The sequence below is a fragment of the Podarcis liolepis genome, assembly GCF_965112155.1.
Source record: "Podarcis liolepis genome assembly, chromosome: 12".
Classification (NCBI taxonomy): domain Eukaryota; kingdom Metazoa; phylum Chordata; class Lepidosauria; order Squamata; family Lacertidae; genus Podarcis; species Podarcis liolepis.
Genome location: NC_139563.1, coordinates 44,750,322 through 44,774,642, shown reverse-complemented (window position 1 = coordinate 44,774,642; position 24,321 = coordinate 44,750,322). Strand labels below are relative to the sequence as shown.

The window sequence follows — 24,321 nt, the reverse complement described above, 5'->3', positions numbered from 1 at the left end:
TGAACAGTATAGCAAACTTGAAAGTGCTGCTTTTAAAACTTCCAGAAAATAGGAAACTTCTCTAGTGTAGAACGTCTACATTCTTGGGCCAACGTTGCTTGAAAAGATAGTAGTCTACTTTGGGGCATTCTTCTTTGCATTTCCCATATTATTGTTATCTTTTTTAAAGAATAGTTTTATCAATGTAAAGCTATCGGGGTTGAAATTCTGCCCCCCTCAAAAAAAGTTCTTTTCTGAGAGACCTTAAGGAATTCCACAACTACTTGATGGTTGTAGTATTTTACATCATTTAGATCTAACTTTCTTGACTGAATGCTTAACATGACGAGGAGCAACTGTATGAAAGGAGCAACTCTACAAAGCTTTTCATTTCCAACCACATGCATGTGGGCACAAATTGTACTTTTGAACAGATTACTACTATGTAACACAGCGAACTATTTGAGTGTATTTAAGATGTGCATGAGTATATTACTACTGATGCGGTAAGTAACGTATTTTCATTTCAGTTACTTTGTATCCTAGAGTTGAATTGTTTGTTTAATATATTTGTAATTCTTACGCGTTGTAGAAGGTATATTTACTGTTCACATAATAATATATGAAATGGCTTATCTAAAGACACTAAACAAATGATTTAAGATATATATTACACACTGTGGAGTTCATAAGAAAGTATCCCTCTTGCAAACAAAAGTATAGGCAGATAAATTTCTCTCTGCTGGTGTAAAGTGCTTTTTAATAGCAATAAAAGCTTTGAAAGGACAAAAAGGTGCCAGAAGCACTTTTACTTTGTCAGCTACCAATCTTACACAAGAAGCTGGAGGGGAGGAAATGTGAGGGAGCATGACGCAGATAGCAACATCATGAAATGAGTAAAAAAACGGGTAGCATACAAATGTAAAATATATTAAGCTTAATTGTCTACACTAAGTGCTGGTCAAGCCTAGCATAGTTTTAGAATGTGCTCTATCTGCCTTCCAGAGAAAGAGATGATTGTGGAGCTACCAGGGGAAGAGATGATTGTGGAGTTACCAGGGGAAAATATAATTGTGGAACCATCACTGAAAATGTCATTATCCATTCCCTCTTCATTTGAATTTTGCACCTGGTTTGTGTCAAATAGTTCAGAATCAAAGATCACAGTGAGATATAATGGCAGAAGCATCTTTTCAGGTAGGCTGGAGTCTTAACTGTTGCATTCAGTGTTTTTTTACTCGTTATCATTAGCGTCTTGCATTGTAGAAAAAGTACAGGACAATTTAGGTCTATATTTTGCAAGGTGAAAAACATACAAGTAGTCCCCCCCCCCTTATTGATGTACTGACACGAAACTCCCTTCCAACCTTTTGTCCAACATAACATTAAACCATAGCTTAACGTCCACACTGCTCAGAAATTCCCATAACTCGTCCCTTTCTCCTGCTGCACTGTGGACGAAACAAGCCAGTGTCTGACTTGTCTGATCGTGGGCTTGAGTTCTGTTTCCCCCCAAGAAGTCATGAGAAGTAAACAAGGTTTGTTATTAGCTTGCTGCTCATGATTTATTTGGGGAAAACAAACTAGCTTGGGTTTGGATGACATGATGAGCCAGACTTGTTTTGTCTATAGCACAGCAGGAGGAGGAGTGGGAAATATTACCCTGGGAGTTATTGAGCACCATGAACTGGCACACTAATAACTTGCATTAAACCATAGTTGTTGCATAAATATATACATAAATTCAGAAACAGTGTAACATATTACTTAGTAACAGAAATTGCACTTGACAAATAACATCTAAATTAGTATTTCTTTAACTACTGGAATTTTCCCCAAAGCATATTCTGTACTCAGAATGACGTTTTCTTAGAAATACCTGCAGTGCCCAATTACTGTTCATGGTTTGAAATCAAGCCATGCAGGCAAAGGTACAGCCTGCAAATTGTTGAGTCTCGCAAAGCACTGTGCATGGAGCTCCACAAGACCTGACAATATGCTTTGCACAGGGCTTTGTAGCCACTGCGGATCTTCTGTGCCTGAAATTTTGGTCCAGCTGCATCTTTCCCTGTCTCATTGCTATCATCATATATGGCATTAAATGTAAGGCAGCTAGTGTGGTTTGGTGGAAATGGGCTGGCAGACTTAATTAGACCCATGGGCTGGAGGCCCACTGCTAAGGTATAAGATTACAGCCTTAGTCATTAGTTTATATTCCTAAATCATGTAATGATTCTAAAATTAATTTGAGCTCTCTGGCAGATATAATGACTTAATATTTTATTCTTCTCTCACATACTTGTCATCTCCTTGTTTACACTACACCCTATCAAGAAAGGGAAGCTTTATTATTTAAATGTAAATTTAAAATAATGCTAAACAAGAGTTTCTCACCTAGTATTGAGGCTGGAGAAAACTCATGCAAACACATCCCCCACTCATGGGGGGGAGGTAAACAAACGTTTCCTCTGTTTGCAGCAAGTTTCTGCATTTATTTCTTAAACATCCTGCGGATTTCCATTTTGACCCAATGTTGCAACAACTTCCACACAAAAATAAGCTGGTCAGATAGTATGAGAGATAACTATGAGGAAGGTGTTACCACTTGCTTTACTGTCTTTATGTACAAGTTTAGTCTTCTCTTGTATATTTTGGCCTGGTGTCCCATACCCCTTAGGGCAGGGGTACTCAACCTTTTTATACCTACTGCCCACTAATGCATTTTTCTTGATGGTAAAATTTCCTTACCGCCCACCAGTGCTCGATGGAAAGACGATTCAGCTTGTGCCGTAGAACCCCCTACTGCCCACCTAGAATCCTGAAACACCCACTAGTGGGCGGTAGGGACCAGGTTGACAACCCCTGCCCTAGGGTATCAATTGACATACATTAAAATATGGAAAGAAAATGTGTTGGTACTTCATATGGATGTCCACAAGGGGGAGGTAGCACACTTTTGAGTAGGCTTAAAGAAAAAAATAGTAAAGGTCAAATAATGTAGATTAGGTTTCCTGTAACATGTTTTCAGGATTCAAATATGATTGTGAGAGTTGGAAGGATGCATTGATCCCAGTAGCTTTGTGATGCATGACACTAATCTTCTAGAGCTACAGTTCTGCACATACCGTATTTTTCGCCCCATAGGACGCACTTTTCCCCCTCCAAAAATGAAGGGGAAATGTGTGTGCGTCCTATGGGGCGAATGCAGGCTTTCGCTGAAGCCTGGAGAGCGAGAGGCATCGGTGCGCACCGACCCCTCTCGCTCTCCAGGCTTCAGGAAGCTATCCGCAAGCCTTGCAAGCCCGGCGGGAGTTCCCGCGGGCTCACAAGGCTTGCGGGCAGCAGCCTGCAGCCCCGGCGAGTGTCCGCAAGCCTTGCGCATCCGGCAGGAGGTCCCGCCGAGCGCGCGAGGCTTGGGGCTGCAGCCCGAAGCACGCGGAGCCCTCCGGAAGGTGCCCCATGCTTCGGGCAGGTGTGCGCAAGACTTGGGGCGGGGAAATAATTTTTTTTTATTCATTCCCCCCCCAAAAAAACCGAGCTGCGTCCTATGGGCCGGTGCGCCCTTAGGACGAAAAATACGGTATTTACCTGAAAGTAAATCACATTGAAATTAATGAGCCTTTTGGTTTGAGTAATAAGTGCAAGAGCGCTTTGCTCAAGGTGAACCAGTAGAACTAAAATCTGAGTCTGCCAGCTCCAAGAATTCAACACTCTATTGCACAGAAGTACACACAATAAACAGGTCATTTGGAGCCCTTACCCTCTTTAACATCTGTGCCACCTCTTAAAGCAGGAGGGGGAAACACTGGTTATTGGACTTTCTCACCCTGTCAGCCTCAACTAGAATGGTCAAATGTTCCAGGATGATTATGGGAGTTGGAAATCACAACATATGGAGGGCCCAGGCTTCCCACCCAGGTTTTCTGTGCATGATGTTTAGCTACACTGGCAGAAATAGCCATTGCCTGAGGGGGTCCCTTAAAGAGACTCCTAATCTCAGGGTCTTGGGTTCGAGCCACACATTGGGCATAAAGGTTCCTGCACTGCAGGGGGGTTGGACTAGATGGCCCTCGGGATCCCTTCAGATTCAACGTTTCTATGAAATGGAAAGAGGAAGAGTCATGTTAAACTGCAATGTCAGTATCAGGCATCAGTTATGATAGAGGCTAGAAATATAGAATTGTTGCCGTTTCATTGGAGACATTTGCTGCTTAACTTTTTTTTGTGGGTACTGTGGGGATAGAGCTCAATTTTGCCAAATGCAGGGGCTCAAACCTCTTCAGACGTTTTTAATGTTCAATCTTTTACTGTGCTTTTAATTTTCGGCTGGGAGCCACCCAGAGTGGCTGGGGGAAACCCAGCCAGATGGGCGGGGTATAAATAAATTATTATTACTATTATTATTATTATTATTATTATTAACAGCACCCTGTTTTTTTAGCGGTGCATACCGTCTGTCCTGAAACACACTTTGTCATTACTTACATAACCTGCTCCATGCATTTTTAAAATATCTTTGCTCTGGGGGTCAGTGTGGGCTGGAAACTGTGAATTACAAGCAGTGGGAATAAAAAAATTCCTTCCTGTAGCACCTTAAAGACCAACTAAGTTAGTTCTTGGTATAAGCTTTCGTGTGCATGCACACTTCTTCAGATACACATCTGTGGGAGCAGTGGGAGAATTCTTAAGTGTGGGGCTTCTTGAACACAAGCCACACCCCTTCTAAGACTAAGCAACAAAAATGATTTTTTGACCAAAATAGCTATAATGGCCTTAATACCAAAATCCAGCCTTTTTCTCTCTCCCCTCTCCCTTTGCTTAACATCCAGCCCGATGAAGAGTTCAGAGGAACTAAAAAAAGCTGCCTATTATGCGGCAGCTGGGCTTTGCAGTTTTATGCTAATAATTCAACTTATTTGGCGGGTTCGTCTCTTAGGGGGGGAAAAAAAGCCAATTTATTCGGCATGCAGGGAGGGCTTGCCAAGGGCAAGAGGGCGGCGCTTGGAGCCTGCTCCTCAATGCTTCTGGGCAATAAATGAAGAAGGTGAAACGGCGTGAGGTGAATTTGGCCGCCGGGTCTGAGGCAAAGGCCCCGTTTCTCCTGATAGGCGACCGGATTCACCTCCTTCCGCGAGAGGAGAAGAAAAAAGGCGGGGAAATTTCGACGGCCCTCCTCCTCCTCCTTCCTCGAGGCCTTGGCGCCCGGCCCTGTCTGGGGACAACTCCCCCTGAAGCTGAAGCGGAGGCCGCCTTTCCCTTTCGTTTTCCTCGCAGGGCCTACTCCCTTCGCGGCCATGGAGAACGGGGCGCCGGTCTACGCCGACACCACCGTCCCCGCCGAGCAGCCGCCGGGGAAGGGCCCCCGCTGCACCGGCTGCACCGCCGACAACTTGGGAGCGCGGCGGCTGGCGCTGAAGGCCTCGCAGCTGGTGAGTCGGCGTGAGGGAGGGCGGGATGGCGGCCCTCCTCTTCCCTTTCCCCTCAGCCAGGGCTTCTTTCCCGCCTAGCCGAGGCTGAGGGACGGAGGGCGGGGATTAAACACACACAACACGCTGGGGAAAGGGAGGGAGCCGAGCACGGCCAGGCCCACAGCAGCCTCCGTGAGGGGCTTCGGGATTACTAGCCGGCCTCTCAGCCCGCCTCCTAAACTCGAGTCTTGCGGCGGAGCCGAGAGGGGAGTCCGCCCGGCCTCATGGCGGCGCTGCAGCAGCAGCAGGTGCCGCTTTCTTCGCCTCGGACGAGGAAGGGAGAACGGCCCTGGCGCTTGGCGTCCTCCGAGCTCCGCCCTTGGCTCGCTCGCTGCCGGAATTTTAGGGTCCTCGGGGCGTGCTTGGAAGGGGAACCAGCAAACGCTCAGGCCATTGTTGCTCAGCTCGGGGCGCTGGCTGTCGTTGGACTACAACTCCCATCATCCCCGGCCGCTGGGCCCGCTAGCTAGGGATGATGGGAGTTGTAGTGCAACAAGAAGGGTTTCTCAAAGGGGGGTCTTCTGTCGTTGTTGGACTACAACTCCCATCATCCCCTAACGCTAGACCTGCTAGCTAAGGATGATGGGAGTTGTAGTGCAACAAGTTTGCCCGGTGGTTCTTAAAAGGGGAGTCCTCCCGCTGTCATTGGACTAAAACTTCCATCATCCCTGGCCGCTGGGCCCGCTAGCTAGGGATGATGGGAGTTGTAGTCCAACAACAAGTTTGCCCAGTGTTTTTCAAACCTGGGGGGGGGGGGTGTCCTCCCAGCATCGTTGGACTACAACTCTCATCATCTCCGGCTGCTGGACCTGCTAGCTAGGGATGATGGGAATTGTAGTCCAACAACACCCAGGTTTGAGAAACACTGGGCAAACTCTCCTATTGGGGCACGGGGCTGGGGAATGGGATGCATGGGCACAGCCTGGATTTATGTTAGGGGGAACAGAACAGAGCTGTGATGTGATTGGTCAGTATTTTTATTTATTGATTTGGGGAGGGCAGCTGCCCCCCTGACTATGCCCGGGGAAGAGTGTGGCACCTTTCATACAAACACACATCTATAGGGTCATAGAATCATAGTGTTGGTAGGGATCCCAAGGGCTATCTAACCCAACCCCCTTCAATGCAGGAATCCTTTGCCCAATGTGGGGTTTGAACTCTCATCTGTTAGGTTAAGAGTCTCATGCTCTACCAACTTCAGCAGCAGTAGAATCACAGAGTCATAGAATTGTAGGGTTGGAAGGAACCCTGAGGATCATCTATTCCAACTGCCTGCAGTGCAGGAATATGCAGCTGTTCCATACAGGAATCAAACCTGCAACCTTGGCTTTATCAGCACCATGCTCTAACCAACTGAGTTAGCCTGGGCACCTTTCATATAGGGTTCCCTTGTACGTGTGTTGTTGATTTGATAATGAGGGAAACACGGCTGTATGAGCAGATGTTATATTTGTCATCTAAACGCAGGTGGCTTAATTTGGGGCTTTTTAAGAGCAGAAGAAACTGCCTTGGGCCCATTGCTCTGGCTTGGTATGTCTCTCATTGTTCTTTACTGATTGATAGTGGCTCTGAAGGGATTCAGAAGTGTTTTGTCTAGCCCCACTTGGAAATACCACGGATGAACCTGGGGTTTTTCTGCACGCAAAGCAGGTCTTCTAACATACAGTGTGTTCTTTCCTTACCAGAAACCCTTAGTTCTCATGCTCCTTGGTGTGCAAGTGTGAATATAACACAGTTTAAAATGTGTGGGAACTGAGGCTTATATCCTTCTAGGCAGGTGGATTCAAAATTGCATTTTGACTTAAATTCCCTTTGTTTGCACTGCATTTGTAACTGAATGCACATACAGTAGGATCACAGCAAAAAAACCTCCCCCAAATATGGAAGTATTATGTCCATTGTGTGTATCTTTTACATTTTTCATGGTACTTCTATAATAAAGTGATTCTAGAAATAGCTTACATCAGGCATAGGCAAACTCCGGCCCTCCAAGTGTTTGGGACTACAATTCCCATCATCCCTAACCACTGGTCTTGTTAGCTAGGTATGATGGGAATTGTAATCCCACACATCTGGAGGGCCGGAGTTTGCCTATGCCTGGCTTACATATCAAACAATAGTATTACAGAGCACAACTCTAATTGGCTAACCAGAGGTAGGTCCCACTGAGCTGAATGGGACTTACAGGTGAAACTCGGATAATTAGAATATTGTGGAAAAGTTCATTTATTTCAGTAATTCAACTTAAAAGGTGAAACTAACATGAGATTTGGGGAGCCATGTCTTCCGTAATACCTCAGCAGTGCCACAGGCTGATAGCATCCATGCCACGCCGCATTGAGGCAGTAATTGATGCAAAAGGGGCCCAAACTAAGTATTGAGTACATATGCATGCTTCTACTTCTCAGAGGTCCAATATTGCTCTATTTGCAGTCCTTGTTTTGCTGATTTCATTTAATATTCTAATTTTCTGAGATTGTTAATTTGGGGTTTTCATCAGCTGTACGCCATGATCATCACAACTATGACAAATAAAAGCTTGACATATCTCGCTTTGCATGTCATGAGTCTATCTCATATATTAGTTTCACCTTTTAAGTTGAATTACTGAAATAAATGACCTTTTCCACAATATTCTAATTTTCCGAGTTTCACCTGTACTCTTACATAAGCTAATGCGGGGCTGCAGCCTTGCAGAGGAATTGTAACCCCCATATATGGTGGCTGGAGAGGTTAGGATATGGTGCCCGTCCGTTCCCCCCTGCCCTGGCCGAGCTGACCTCAATAATAAATGACTTACCATGGTGTATCTACTTACACTGGGTGAGAGGAAACCCTGCTGATGGAAGTTAAACCAGTGGAAGTTATGTTGTGTGTAGAGAGCAATAAGGTATATATCAAGAGTCAGGGAATTGGCATATTGTGGGCAGGGAGAGGGATAAGCAAAGTTCTGCTGCATCCTAACCCATTACACACAGAGCTCAGGAATGCACGTATAACTATATTTGCCCCATAGGAGTCAGTGGAAGGGCAGGAAATGAAGGTTTACACTGCCCCCTCCCCAATGAACACACCCTCACCAGAAGCAGTTAGGCTGCAGCTTAATTTACACAGGAGATACGGGGGCAAAGCAGCCCCTTGACATATTTGCCTGCTTAGGATTGCTTGTTCCGTCCCTAGCTGAATCTCAGAGAGTGGTATTCTGTTCAAAGCACAGCATGGAAACCTGGGAGGTCTTTACAGCCCTCCCCACTAGCATGCATTTCCCCACCTAAAATGTCTGGTAGACATGTAGCGTGGTCTGTATGAAAGCCACAATGAAATTTTTTTTTGTTCCCGCAGTAGTGCTTGACTTCTTAATTGCTACTCTTCCTATGTGCAGCATAGCCTTGTGGCACCTTGAAGGCTCATTGATGATGGCATAAGCTTCTGTGGACTAGAGTGAGTCCATCCACTTCATCAGATGCAGGAACTGTTTTCATCAGATGGCAGGTATAACACACACATATTCAGTCGTACCTTGGTTCTCGAACAGAATGTGTTTTGGGAGTCCGTTCGACTTCTGGAACTGTTCGAAAACCAAGACGCAGCTTCCGATTGACTGCAGGATCGGACGTTCGGCTTCCAAAAATCGTTCGAAACACTCACTTCCGGTTTTCGATCGTTCGGGAGCTGAAATGTATGAGTTCTGGGGCATTCGACAACCAAGGTACGACTGTACATTGTGTCCCCCCCATATATATTACATATTATATTATATATGCACACAAGCAGCCTAATGCATCTGCCAACTAAAGATAACACCTCTTGTATCTAATGAAGTCCTCTCTGTTCCACAGACTTCTATGCTAGAATGAATCCATTAGCCTTTAAATTGCCACAAATCTCTACATTGTTTTCATGGCTACTGACTAATATGGCTAAACCCTTTGGAAGTTGCTACTTAGTTTTTGTCTTTATTAAAATTAGTATCTAAGTTGGGAGTAATCTAGATGTTTCTTTTCAAGGCAGCACTTCTGATACAAGTAAAGCAGATTTTCTCATCACTTGATACACTTTTTGTCACAGGGGAAATGCATTCTGTTTCAACTCCAGGCCAGCACAGTAATTTCTGTATTTTATATAGATATAGCTTAGTCAGTAGAGCATGATACTATTAATCACTGGGTCGGGGCTTCGAGCCTCATGTTGGGCAAAAGATTACTGCATTTCAGGACATTGAACTAGATGACCCTCAAATTCAAAAATGATGATGATGATGATCATAATAAATTTATTATTTATACCCCGCCCATCTGGCTGGGTTTCTCCAGCCACTCTGGGTGGCTTCCAACAAAGTATTAAAATACAGTGGTCTGTTAAACATTAAAAGTTTCCCTAAACAGGGCTGCCTTCAGATGTCTTCTAAAACTCTGGTAGTTGTTTTTCTCTTGAACATCTAGTGGGAGGGCGTTCCACAGGGCGGGTGCAACTACTGAGAAAGCCCTCTGCCTGGTTCCCTGTAACTTGGCTTCTCGCAGCAAGGGAACCGTCAGAAGGTTCTAAGATTCTATGAATTTAAAACATTTTGATACCAGCCTTAATTGATCCACTACAATCTACAGCAGACCACCCAAATACTACACAGCCTGCAAATACCTGGGTGAACAGAAGGGTCTTTAGCAATCATCCAAAGCACATCAAAATGCTTATTTTAGAGGGGAGGTGATCCAACAAAGGCTGGGAGCACCAAAGTGGAACAGCTCCTCCCCAGGGTTTTCTACCAAGAGGGCCTCATGCAGAGATCTTAGCATATTTGTGTGGAATGCTGTTCCAGGAGAGATTAAGTACACGTCTTCTGCATTCATCTTTAAATATTTGATGAAAACTTTTTAATACCACCATCAATTAAGGAAAAAATAATAATTCTGTAATAGCTAGCTGGTAATCTGCAACAATAGTTTTATGTGGTTTTTATTGTATATATAATTGTTGTGAACTGCTCTAATATTCTCCCCACCCCGAAATCGTGATATGTTAAGTATGTTTTGTAACTCAATAAGGACAGGTCTGTATAGGAGAAGTTGTTCTTTCAAATATCCAGCTCCCAAATTGTTTATGGCTTTAAACAAAAGAACCTCATACTTTGGCTTGGTGATAAATTGGCAGCTGGTGCAGTTCTTTCAGAAGTGATAACGCATGCTTGCATTAAGATTGCCCTCCCCATCTACTGCATTTTGCAGTTCCTGCAGCTTCCAAACCTACTTTTAAGGGCAGCTCCACACAGAGTATGTTACAGTAATCTAGTCTTCATAGAATTCTAGTGTCGGAAGGGACCACAAGGGTAATCTGGTCCAACCCTGTGCAACGCAGGATTAAGAGACGAATGCTCTACTGACTGAGCAATCCCAACTGGTAACCAGTGCTTGGGCCACTGGTGCCAGGTTATCCCACAAGCTGAAGCTGATGGAAGACGCTTTTAGTCACCATGGCCACTTGGGCCTCTGGTCACAGTGATAGATCTAGAACAGGCATAGGCAGACTCTGGCCCTCCAGATGTTTGGGACTACAACTCCCGCCATCCCTATCTAACAGGACCAGTGGTTAGGGATGATGGGAATTGTAGTCCCAAACATCTGGAGGGCCAGAGTTTGCCTATGCCTGATCAAGAAGCTGGTTCGGTAAGATACCAGGGTCAATGGTATCAAAAGCCACTGGAGGATAAAGAAGTGTTCCCCATCAGTCGCCTTCTAATAAGGGTAATCTGGCAGGTCAACGAAGACTGATCCTGTTCTGAAATCAGGCTGGATTAGAAGGCTTCCATAAGTGAATATTGGAAATAATAGGAAGGCTATTACTCTACCACATGATTATGTTCCTGTGCTGCAAGACCCCACTCTTGAGACCATAGCTGGGAAGGTAGGGATTGGATATCATCTGGGAAGTTTGCAGTTGTCATGAAGCACTAGGCTACACAGTGCGGTACAAATGAGAGTTTCCAGCTCTGGGGATTTCAGGTGTGTCTGAAAGGACACTTCTTTTAAACTTCAAAACACCAAGTTCCCATGCACCCCAAAGCCAGGCAAATCCAACCCCACATATTCCAGGAATATTCCTCCAAGTGACTTGTTCCGCAAGCCAGATGTCTCTCCTGAGTTTGTAGCTCTCAAGTGATAAGCGGGCTTGTTTGACACAATAGTAAGTAGAGTTTTTGGTTGAGTCCTGGTTGCTTTTGTGATGAAGAAGCTAGTTGTTTTACCTGTTAATACCATACGTTAACATTTCAGGAGTTCTGAAGAAAGCTATGACCCTTTTCTGTTGAGGTTCCCCACCCTAAATATACTAACATAAACCCTTTTCTGTACAGGGCAAATGCAGCCCATCCTTGTCCCCCGGTGTAGAAATATGCTAAGTGCCTGACCTACTTGCCTCCTAAAAATGTGGTTCTGGTGCCTAAAATTCTGAACTGCTTCTTCAGCTCTGTGCAGCATTCATAACTTGAATTTGGTTTGTTGGCTTCTGAACAATTGGTTGCTGGTGACTCTTTGCTGCCCTGTTTTGTCCACCAGCAATTGTTTGTAGATAAATAGTGTTGGCATGTGGTTCATTTTGCAATGTGGTTATTAGGCAATTTAAGAGACCAGTACATTCTGGTGTTTTCTAACTAATCGGCTTACACAATGCATCTCTTTTTCCTCCCACCCCACACCCCTGCTTCCTGGTCTTGCTTAGTGCATTTGCCGCCACACAGCCGTGGTGTTTCTGCATGTCCCTCTTTCTGTGGCTTCAATATTAAATAAACTTGCATGGTCTCAATATAGCTGCCTTTTTGAGGAAATTGGTAGATAGAGGTCATTTCCCAAATGTGAGGACTTACAAGGTAAATAAATGAAAGCCAACAGTCCACTTTGAAAGGGGAAACCCATCTGTTAGGTTTTGTGTGTGTTTTTAAATCACATTTGAGAGAATGGAATATTTCCCATTACAGTAAGATACCAGAATCAAAATGACTTAAGAAACCAATAATCCCACAATACTGTGATGGTTTCAGATTTAAACTTTGTGTTCAGTTTGATTTTTTTATTTAGTGCTACCTTTGGACACAGACTGTAAGGAAAAGTCTTCTTTGTTTTCCATGACATATACACTGTATAAAGCAGTGACATTTCTTTTGAAATGTCTACTTTCCATTGTAAAGGTAAAGGGACCCCTGACCATTAGGTCCAGTCGTGGCCAACTCAGGGGTTGCAGCGCTCATCTCGCTTTATTGGCTGAGGGAGCTGACGTACAGCTTCCGGGTCATGTGGCAAGCATGACTAAGTCGCTTCTGGCGAACCAGAGCAGCACACGGAAACGCCGTTTACCTTCCCGCCGGAGCGATACCTATTTATCTACTTGCACTTTGACGTGCTTTCAAACTGCTAGGTTGCCCCTACCTTCTGATCAGCAAGTCCTTGTGGTTTAACCCACAGCGCCACCCGCATCCCCACCTTCCAGGGTATGTCCCTTTAAAACTTACAGCCTCTCTGGTTGCCCTTACTTCCAAGCAGCCAAACTACAGAACTGCCCCACAGTTCACAATGCTCTGAGCAGACCAATCTCCAGCTAGCAGTAATAGACCAAGCAATTTTTTAAAATTAACACCTAACCAGCCTACTCTCCCGACTCCTAAAGGTGTTAAGAACACCTTCCTAACTAGCAGCAACTCGGCCAATTAGTTACACTGGGCAGTTTGTCACTCAAGGCTCCTAGGTGCAAACTTCCTAAGTATGGAATATTGTCCCTAGATTTCTTTGTCCCTACAGGATGCTGCATCAAGGTTTTTAAGCCATGGATGCTTTAGCTGAGATTCCTGCATTGACCTTCGGGGTCCTTTCCAACTCTACAATTCTGTGATTCTATGTTGACTCTACATTGGGTGACACTACCTGTCAACAGGACTGTCTCTCAACAATCTTCGGTTGTTGATGACTTCTTGGGTTTCTGCTTTGCTTTTGCAAGCAGAAATTCTGTTCTAAATTGCAAGATTGAATACTACTGGGAAGGAAAAGCCATTGACACTGTATATGGTGTAATCACTTCTTATCTGGTGGTATGAAAGTGTTATTGGTTTTGCACACAGTATAGCCGTGGTACATGCAAATGCATTTCCCGTAACCAATACTGTTTGCATATCACCAGGAAGTAAATTTACTGCACCATACACATGCGTGACCGTATCAGTGCTTCCTAGCAGGAATTGGTAGGTATTGCACTTCTCTCTAGCCCTTCCAAAGCCAAAACTTGACTACAGAGAACCGTACATCAAGCATGGGCTTGGCACACTGGAGAGGAATATAGGAAGCTGTGCCATATGAGGTCAAGCCACTGGTCTATCTTGCATCGTATCATTCACATGCACTGACAACAGCTCACCAGGGTACGGCCGACCAGCATCTCTCCCAGCCCTACATGGGCATACCAGGAATTGAAGCTTTGACCTTTTGCATTTCAAGCTTGTACTTTGCAACTGAGCCCTGGCTCTTTGTGAGGCAGTGCTCAGCTGGTAGGTGGATAATACACATGACAGCTGAGTTTTTAGCTGGAAAAGCCTAGTAGTGAGCATCTGTGCTTTTCACAAGCTTAATTGAGCTTACAGTTGGCAGGTAGTTTTGGCAGCCTCCAAGTATACTGCTGGAGGAAGGATCTGTACTGATGCATACTCAGAGAGCTCTGATAACTTGTCAAGAGTTGGAACCAATAAAATTGGTTGTGTGCATGAGGCTTCTTCATCAGTTCCATTTCTATCTACATGGACAAAGGTGTATTAATTATGTCACTGCTGCTGCTAATTTTAAGCCACATTAACGAGCAAGAAATTGGAAGCTTGCATTCTAGGAAGAACAGTTGAGAGCAATCATCCATGTGCATTGATTTCTTGAGAATATCTGCTGTTGCTTCAGTCGTAGCATCACTAATCAGGGCTGGGAAAATTTCAGTTCTATGCTGAAGTATCTTACTTTGATACTACAAGCTTGATGCTTAGTAGTAATTGGATATGGATATTTTCATGCCCTCTTCTGTGCCATTGAAACACGTGTCAAGTAGAAGGAATTGATCCATTCTAGAATTTCACCAGATTCCAGATTACTTTGCACATTTATTGTGCAAGACCAATTGATGTTATTTCTGTGTAGGCTTGGATTTAATCACCTACAGTAAATCTGTTTTGAGGCAGAGCTGTTGGACAATTTATACGTGCTTCTTTTTGTTGTTGTGCAGCAGTGATTGCTGGTATTTAAACAAAGAGTGCAAAAACTGAAAGTAAAACAAAGCAGGAGTCATATTGTCCCCTGTTCCCTCAGCAATTGAGAGACGAAGGCAAGAGGCAGTCAGGAAATGGACTGCAGTGAGATAGACAATAAGTGGAAGAATTCATATGCAGCTGACTTCTGGAAATGATGAGAATCTGGAGCAGTGTGGCTTTACCCAAGTGTTCTTGGAAAGACACATGAACATCATTTTGCTTTGTTTTCAGATAAAGCAGGGAATTTTAGAAATTCTCCCGTGACTTATATTGTCAAAATAGTCTTCAGACCAATAATTGCATGCAGTGGAGCTTCTTATTCCCAAGAACATGCATTGCAAAACTAGCTGGCAATCACATGCCATCATAGTTAGTTTTCTGCACCTTTGAGGTACTTTGCAGTTTGCCCCTACAGTTACCGGGGAAATGGACGGTTTAATGCAAACGAGAAGCATGCTAGCGTGTGTGGCTCAAATGTCTCTGGTTCAGCTAAAGTCCTGTGAAATGGGAACTTTTAAAGAACATTTCTCACAAGGTTGCAGGAGATAAGATTGTAAAGCATTCTAGCTCTTAAAAGTGCTTTCATAAACATAGTGCTTGAGTTGTGGTAACACCGTGCAATCTGCTAACTGTTCTCCTGCCGAAGGGATGTTCTAACAGCCAGTGGTTTTCTTCTTCTTCTTCTTCTTCTCCAACAGGTCCTGTCCTTCCTAGCCTTCTTGTGTGAAGAAATCGTACAACATTGCAGCAGTTGCGGTGGCCTTTACTTCTTTGAATTTGTCAGCTGCAGTGCCTTCCTCTTGAGTATCCCGATCCTGGTTACATATTGCACTTCTTTGTACGAGAGGACAGGGAAGGAGAAAGTAGCAACTGTGGTAAAGGGAGCCGCTTTTTATATATGTTATGAATATCATCATTTTTAATAGCCATAGGCATGCTCAGGATTAGTCAACAGGGCCTTGCTTCAGCGCTTGGAGGAGCCTGGAAAAGTTGCAGTTAGGAAAATCCAAACTTGTATTGGCAACTTAAACATGTCATGCTAATTTACTGAGAATGTCAGCTGGTGGGCAGGGTATAGAACCTGTCCGACAAGGAACAGTGATGGCAGCTTATGTTTACAGGGTCTATTGCCACCACCCCAGGGGGTTGCCTGTGGAACAATGACACTGCTAGAATGACTAGGCGAGATAGGTAAAGGTAAAGGACCCCTGACAGTTAAGTCTAGTCGAGAACGACTCTGGGGTTGTGGCACTCATCTCACTTTACTGGCTGAGGGAGCAGACATTTGTCCGCAGACAGTTTTTCTGGGTCATATGGCCAGCATGACTAAGCCACTTCTGGTGAAACCAGAGCAGTGCACAGAAACACCATTTACCTTCCTGCCAGGGTGGTACCTATTTATCTACTTGCACTTTTTGGCGTGCTTTCGAACTGCTAGGTGGGCAGGAGCTGGGACCAAAGACAGGAGCTCACCCCATCATGGGGATTCGAACCGCCGACCTTTCGATCGGCAAGCCCTAGGCTCAGTGGTTTACACTACAGTGCCACCTGCATCCCAGGCGAGATGTGTAGCAGTGGGGGTCCTTTTTCAAATCAAGGACCACTTCGCTTTCTGGATTAATCTTCCAGGGGTTACATGTTAGCGGATGGCGTGGCTAGAGACAACTGTGGGTGGAGCAACTGATGTGGCCTTTGCACAGTTGGCGACATTCCAGGGGCTTCTAGTGCACACACCACCACCCTTCATTCATGCAAGCAAGAAGCATTATTGTTACAGTTCAAAGACACATTCCAACCAGGCAAAAGCCCCAAAGGCGGGCAGGAAAACTAGAGAGGACAGGGGGTATGGTCTGGGAAGCAGGCGTTTCATTTCGCGACTCGTACCTAAGGTTATTCACTCTCTGCTTTACAAGCCAAGCATGTGTCATGTTCCTTTGTTTGCATGGGTTTACAAAAGCCTTTTATATCTACAGAGGTTACCAGTTAAGATGCGATTAAAGCATCTTAGTATGCTTTAGTAGTATGCTTTATTACCATGCATCACTAGTACACATTTTTCACATCCAAGCTTCCTTTTGACATTTTTCCAGTGAATACCATCAGCACTGAAGTTTTTGCTTCCTAATTTTCTCAGCTTGGTTTTGGTGTCTATATAGTACTTATGTTTGCAGTTGGTGGAAGAGATTCTGTTGAGCATTTACAGTGGTGCCTCGCAAGACGAAATTAATCCGTTCTGCGAGTCTCTTCGTCTTGCGTTTTTTTCGTCTTGCGAAGCACGGCTATTAGCGGCTTAGCGGCTTTAAGAAAAAGGAAACAAACTTGCAAGAACTCGCAAGACGTTTCGTCTTGCGAAGCAAGCTCATAGGGAAATTCGTCTTGCGGAACGACTCAAAAAAACGGAAAACTCTTTCGTCTTGCGAGGCATTCGTCTTGCGAGGTACCACTGTACAGTTAAAATAGTTGGAGGGCAAGAGTGGCTTTACTTTGAAAGCAAGGGTGACGAACTGGTCACAGTGGCACACTTTGAGCTGGGTGACTGCAGTTTCAAATTGCACTCAGCCACAAATGTACTGAGTTGCCCGGAGCAAGTCATTAGCTCTTGACTTCACTTTCCATCTGTAAAATGGGAATATTAGTGATCTTCCTTGGCAGGTTTCTTTGAGGGACAGCAAGGTAAAGGATGAGGCATTTCGTGCATCAGAAGTGCAGTAGTACTATAGAAATATTTATATGCATTATAATTTTTATTGTGTGCTAGGAAAGAAGAGCAAAAAAACAAAGAATAATTATTCTGAAGCTACCTTTCACTTTTTTTTCTTTTGTAGGATTTCTTGATTGTTTCAATAGTGGCGGTCTTTTTCCTGCTAGCTTCAATTGTGTTTGCTGCAACCAACGATAACACACCCCCTGAAACCGCTGCTATTGTAAGTACTTTTCTCCTCATTATTTGTGTTCAATATCTCATGTGTGGAATCAGTTTTGCATTTTCAGGCCTTCCCTTCTGTATGTACAGGAAGATGTGGCACAGGCGATGCAAAAAGAACGCAGTAGGATGCTGCTGCAACTGGGGCTGTTAAGATCTAGTGAAAAAGTTGCTGTGGAATAACTTTAAGAGTCAATTGAAAATTGCTTCATTCCTCGCATGTGGCTTCCCCTCTGCCCGAAGCCTCTGATTATTGGCCCATTTGGGAAGAAAAACTCTTGTGCATCTTGTCCATCTGGGTAGTCTTGGTGTTATTTTTAAATTTGGTGTTCACTACATACTTGCCTTTTGATAAAGACCGGTTATTCTTGCTCTCTGCACCCTTTCTTTCTACAGGGGATCTAGTAACAAAAGAAAAATATCAGTGCCTCAGGTCATTTTATGAGTTATGTTATCCAGGGCTGACAACTTAAGATTTGGGCAGGGATTTCTTCAGACATCCTACAGTCTAGATTGGGGCTTGTTGATGCTAGAGAAAAATTCACCCCTTCTTGATTTTGTGTGTGAAATGATGAATACCACTAGTTGTTTTGTACAGCCTGCACCACAACATCATGTCTGATCCCAGTTGTTTTCTTGTGCTAAAACGAGGACCTCTGAGAATAGTTATTACAATTGCCATGATTTCCCTTCCGTGCTACTGATGGCTCCCATTTGAACAAAGGTTGTGCTAGTTATAAATTTTCTACTAGGTCATTCCCTCCTAGTTCCCCTTGCCATTTAAATAAAATGTTTAGCCTTGATGTTCTTATGCGCTTTCCTTTTTCTTCCCCTTTCTTCTTCTTAATAATTTCCCACAGCCCACAACCGGTGCACACCCATCTGGCTGTGTGCCAGACTGCTGCACCACACTTTTAAATCTAAGCTTGCCCCCAAAGTGCATACCATTATCATAGCGAAGGATTCATGAGAAGATGATAATGCAGACAGGATGCACAAAGCTTTTGACAGGTGCTGCACTATGAAAAGCCAGGAAATAAACCAAATGAAACAATGTGTTGAAGGGAGGTACACTGGCAGAAGCACATAATGCACTTGTGGAAATAAATACAAGTGGAAATGCAGCACTGCAGTAGCAAAAACCCCCAAACCCAAATGTTTTCAGACTAGCTCAACATACGGCAGATTCACTGTGCTGGCGAGTTGGAGGCTTGGTATAATAATAATAATAATAATTAATAATTAATATAATAATAATAATAATTTATTATTTATACCCCGCCCATCTGGCTGGGTTTCCCCAGCCACCCTAGGCGGCTTCCAAAAGAATATTAAAATACTGTGATACATCAAACATTAAAAGCTTCCCTAAATAGGGCTGCCTTCAGATGTCTTCTAAAAGTCTGGTAGTTGTTGTTCTCTTTGACATCTGGTGGAAGGGCGTTCCACAGGGAGGGCACCACTACCGAGAAGGCCCTCTGCCTGGTTCCCTGTAACTTGGCTTCTCGCAGTGAGGGAACCGCCAGAAGGCCCTCGGTGCTGGACCTCAGTGTCCGGGTAGAACGATGGAGGTGGAGACGCTCCTTCAGGTATACTGGACCGAGGCCATTTAGGGCTTTAAAGGTCAGCACCAACACTTTGAATTGTGCTCGGAAACGTACTGGGAGCCAATGTAGGTCTTTCAAGCATGTACCCTGCTTTAGGAAGTTAGTAGTGTTTGCATTTGGAAAAGATCTTCCAAATCGCACAACATCTTAACAGCAGCGTAGAGCCACACACTTTTCTGCAGCTCACACTTCAGACAGTGCAACACATGGCTGTGTAGGGATTGCCAAATCTGGGGCTGCCACAAAACTGTGACTTAGTAGGCCTAATAAATTTCAGTGAGATGGGGCAAGCATGTCGTCTCTGAATCTAAGGGGAGAAACCTGTACTGTACTTGGGGCTCACTGTGTGGGAGATCTACCTTCATTGCAGGTGGTCTTGTAAAAAAAAACACAAATCCCATTAAAATGGCACCAGCTACATCTATGATCCTTTTATTAGGGATTGGACTAGCCGGTTTCCTCTTGTTTTGTTCCTGGATGTCTTACCGGGCCTCCTACTCTCATTTCATTCTCTTAGTTTGCACTGCCTATTGGCAGTAGTTCCAAACACTTCCGTTTTTCAAAAGCCGCAAAGTGCTTTTCAGCATTCATCATTGGCAAGTTTTATACCAGGGATGGGGAAAGGGCTATACAGTGGTACCTCGCAAGACAAAAAAATCGCAAGACGAAAGGGTTTTTTGTTTTTTGAGCTGCTTCGCAAGACGATTTTCCCTATGGGCTTGCTTCACAAGACGGAAACGTCTTGCAAGTTTGTTTCCTTTTTCTTAACACCGTTAATACAGTTGCGACTTGACTTCGAGGAGTGGTAGCCTTTTTTGAGGTTTTTAAAGACTTTGGTGATTTTTGAAGCTTTTCCAAAACTTTCCCGTCACCGTGCTTCGCAAGACGAAAAAAATCGCAAGGCGACAAAACTCGCGGAATGAATTAATTTCGTCTTGCGAGGCACCACTGTATCCTTTTCTGGGTGACGTTTTGGTGGCCCATGTATCCATGGTGGGTGGAGCCAGAGGCAAAGTGGATGGAGCAATGAATGCTTTATGTTTTGCACAGCAGACTGGTAGAAACTCACACATCTCTCTCTATACTTCATCTAGGCAAGCATTATCAGAGTTGAAGGGTACAGTCTGGCTAGGCAAAAGCACTTAAGGAGGGTGCCAAGGAGGGCCAAGGAGGGGTGAGGCAAGCAGGGGAAGAGTCATCAGGGCCAGAATCCCACCCCCTTTTTTATAGAGACCAACAGGAAAATGTACCTGGAGATAATCAGACTATTGTATACTTTTGAATCTCAGTTGAAGTTTATTTATATAGACTCTTCTCACACTTTAACAGGTATTTGGCTTTCTCGCAACGATAACGTTTTCTGTGGACGCTGTTCTGATGTATCTGAAGAGACGTAAGGAGAAAGAAGAGAGAAAGACAGAGAACCCAGCCAATACACTGAATCCAACAGAGAATCAGCCACTGAATAACTAGCAAGTCTGAGGTCTAAACCGTCCCTTATTGTTATTATCAGATGCCGAGTGAAGCTGGAATGACTCTGCCTTTTAAAGAATGCCCAGATAGTTAAATTTCGTTTCAGTTTTCAACTCGCCGTCCTAGAGCTGCGTCTTTGCACAGTTCCCACACATAAATAGTTCAAGAATTGTGGGCTTCTTTTCTCCACACACACTCCAATAAGCACTCGATTTTGTGCAATTGCACACTCATTTGTAGGTGACTGTACATCACCAGTAGGCAAGGGAAACTTGCGATAGGATCGTGAAATAATTGGGTTTTGCTTCTTCCAGAAGAAAATTTTCGACAGGTGAAAAATGGTTCAAGTTCAGAATAAAATTAGTTTCGTACGGAAAAGGCCCCAGATGGGATGAAGGGGATGGGATGGGATAATAGCTGAAGAGAAAGGGACAGTGGGAGGTTTCTGCCCATATTAATCGCAGAAGGGATACATTTCATGTTTTTATATAGGAAAAACTAGGAAATTGAGAAATAAAAACAAAGACAGGAAATTAGATATTGTGTGGCCTATGGAGTATCCTCGTGTGAAAATCAGTAGGCTCGCTCTCTCGCTCTCTCTTACACCCACACACCCACACCCCAGGATGTGGTCCCAATTCTTTACCTAGGGGGTCATTGTTTTCCCCTCTTAAAATCATGTTCATCTCCCTGCCCATAAACTTTGGGTTTTTACTGCTGGCATTTTGAGAATAAGGTTTTTATAATGTAGCCAGGGGCCTCCAACATAGTGTTGCAGCATAGAGAGTCCTCTATTCAGGATCACAGTTGTCTGATTTGATTCCCACCCCAATAGTTAATCAGCATTCTGACCCCATTGGGGAGTGGCATTCTCTACTGAAGGTTTTTCCCCTTTAAATATTTTTTTTTATACACATGTGAAAATCTTGGGATTCCCTGGCATGCGTGGGTGGTTTCTTTCCTGGCTGCATAATTCATGTTGCTATTGATGTATATGATTTTTCATGATAGTAATAATCAATACTGTCCATATGGTCTTATACCATTTTGTAACATAGCAGTACATACAGCTTATTTTATTTCTGTGTGTTTGTGTGTCTTTTAAGTCCAGGTTTAAATTATGTACAATGCAGTATGTAGGCGTCTGCATTCGCTGTATGTTCAGGACTCTGAAAGAGCTGTTACAATTTTAAGTAGGCACAAAGAAGCAGTCAGCCAAGAGGAAACAACTTTAAAACTGTAACAAGCTGCCTGAAATTTTAAAAGGAGATTGTATTCATATAAAAAGGGCTTGGTTCATGTGTTGAGGAAGTATAAAAAGCAACACTTGCTGCCTCCAATCTTATTCATAAAACATTTAATAGTGTGATGCTTTCGGGCTATTTATTTTGTGTAGTCAATTGCATGTGCAGCTTCTCCTGTTTATGAATGAAATATTGCAGACCGTGGAAGACTTTAGGGCAGGGGTGGGTGTGCTGTTGGTGACAGGAAGTTAACCAATAGCTGCTGCTCAAGGTGTTGCAGCCCACATTGACTCCCAAGAGTTTCATTGATGTGTAGAAGGAATCATAGTCAAGGTGGTGCATGATGATCAAAGCCCAGAAATGTAACTTCATTTGGGGAGTCGCCGAGCAGGCCACGCATAATGCCCATATAGTGATAAGAATGCAGTGAAATGTTCTGAGGCTTTTGTTTGTTTTGCAAGTAATAATAATAACAATCAGCCTACATGTGACAGCTAGTGAGGCAATGCAGCCGTACCTTGGAAGTCAAATAGCCTAGTTCTCGGACGTTTTGGCTCCCAAACGATCAAAACCTGGAAGTGACTGTTCTGGTTTTCAAACGTTCTTTTGGAAGCTGAACTTCCAACGGGGCTTCCGCAGCTTCTGACTGGCCGCAGGAGCTTCCTGCAGCCAATCAGAAGCTGCGCTTTGGTTTTCGAATGTTTTGGAAGTCAAACGGACTTCCGGAACGGATTCCGTTCGACTTCCAAGGTATGACTGTAACCTCTTGTGAGGTTTCCACATCTTTCCGGTGTGAAATGCTAATACAACTCCTCTCCCCACCCCCCCACAACCTACTCTGCCAGGACAGAGCCTGCATGTTTTGCACATTGATGTAGCCTTGAAAGTAGAAAAGGGATGCCGTTGTGACATATTTGTGGTATTTTTGGATAGAATAGGACTTCTTGTTTTTAAAGGAAGAGTATTTGGGTTGTAGAGTGAAATAGGAACATATAAGAACCACCTTCTGGATCAGACCAGTAACCCATCTAGTCCAGCATCCTGTTCTCACAGTAGCAACTAGACGCAGGTGGCACTGTGGTCTAAACCACGGAGCCTCTTGGGCTTGCCAATCGGAAGGTTGGCAGTTCGAATCCCCATGATGGAGCGAGCTCCTGTTGCTCTGTCCCAGCTCCCGCCAACCTAGCAGTTCGAAAGCACGCCAGTGCAAGTAGATAAATAGGTATGGCTGTGGCAGGAAGGTGAATGGCGTTTCTGTGCACTCTGGCACTCGTCATGGTCCTCTGTGCGCTAGTAGCGGCTTAGTCCTGTTGGCCACATGACCCAAAAAACTGTCTGTGGACAAACGCCGGCTCCCTCGGCCTGAAAGCGAGATGAGCGCTGCACCCCATAGTCACATTTGACTTAACTGTCCAGGGGTCCTTTACCTTTTTACCAATGAGAAGCCCACAATAACAGCTCTCTCTTCTTCTGCTGTTTCCAGCAACTGGTATAAAGATGCCTAATGCCTCTGACAGTGGAGGGAGAATATAACTGTCAGCCACTGATAGCTCTCTCCTGCACAATCTCTCATGGATTTGTCTTTGAGCAAAGAGTTACAGGCAACTGACCTCAAGCTTCATTTGTCAAATATTCCCTTTCCCTTTCCGATGTTTGTGTTGTTGGGAGTTATCTTGAGGGGCTGGGATGCAATTATGCCGTTTCCTTTGTATAGTTCCCGGGTGCCCTAAACTATGGGTTTTGGGGGGGAAGAATTGTGAAAGCTGTTAGGAGGCAGCTTGTTTCTACTAAGCAAATAAAAGAGAAACTAGGGCTGCAATTCTGTACCCAATTACCTGGGAGTAAACCCTACTGAACGCAGTGGAGCCTGCCTCTTGAGTAAATTTGCATAGGGTTGTGCTGTAAATTTCTGTTTGCTGTCATAGGAAGTTTCTGCAGAACAGTGAAATATGAGATGCCCTAATTGGCACCACCTCAAGCAAGCTAGACTGGTAATCTTTCCACATAGCTGGGCAATGCCAGAAAATGCGACAGCTTAGAGCCTCTTGCTTGTTCAGGCTGAGTTCGCATAGAAGAAAAGGTACACAGCAGCTATTGCTTAACAATGTAGGTTTGGAAATATTCACTTGCCTGCTTTTCCATGGAGAGTAATGATAGCCTCAAAGTGATCCGGCAGGAAAGCTCTTGTAGACAGGAAGCTAGCTAGTGTCACCCCCCCCGGCTTCAGGTTGTGAGTGTTAGAACTTTAAAATATCTGTGGACAGATGAACCTATTAAGAGGTGAACTAATGAGATATTTATTTACATGGCTGTTCTTACTTCCTTCAGCACAAATGGTAAAGACCTGGGCTCTCCCCCCCCC

General features: G+C 44.3%; 1 protein-coding gene across 1 annotated transcript; it reads left to right on the top strand.

Moving 5' to 3' along the window:
* Nucleotides 1–984: 984 nt before the first annotated feature.
* On the top strand, nt 985–24,321 carry CMTM6 (CKLF like MARVEL transmembrane domain containing 6). Its single transcript, XM_083468566.1, has 5 exons — nt 985–1,176; nt 5,254–5,408; nt 15,411–15,587; nt 17,538–17,636; nt 20,572–24,321. Exons 1-5 carry the CDS (start codon nt 993–995, stop codon nt 20,713–20,715), a joined length of 759 nt encoding a protein of 252 aa, XP_083324692.1. The 5' UTR covers nt 985–992; the 3' UTR covers nt 20,716–24,321.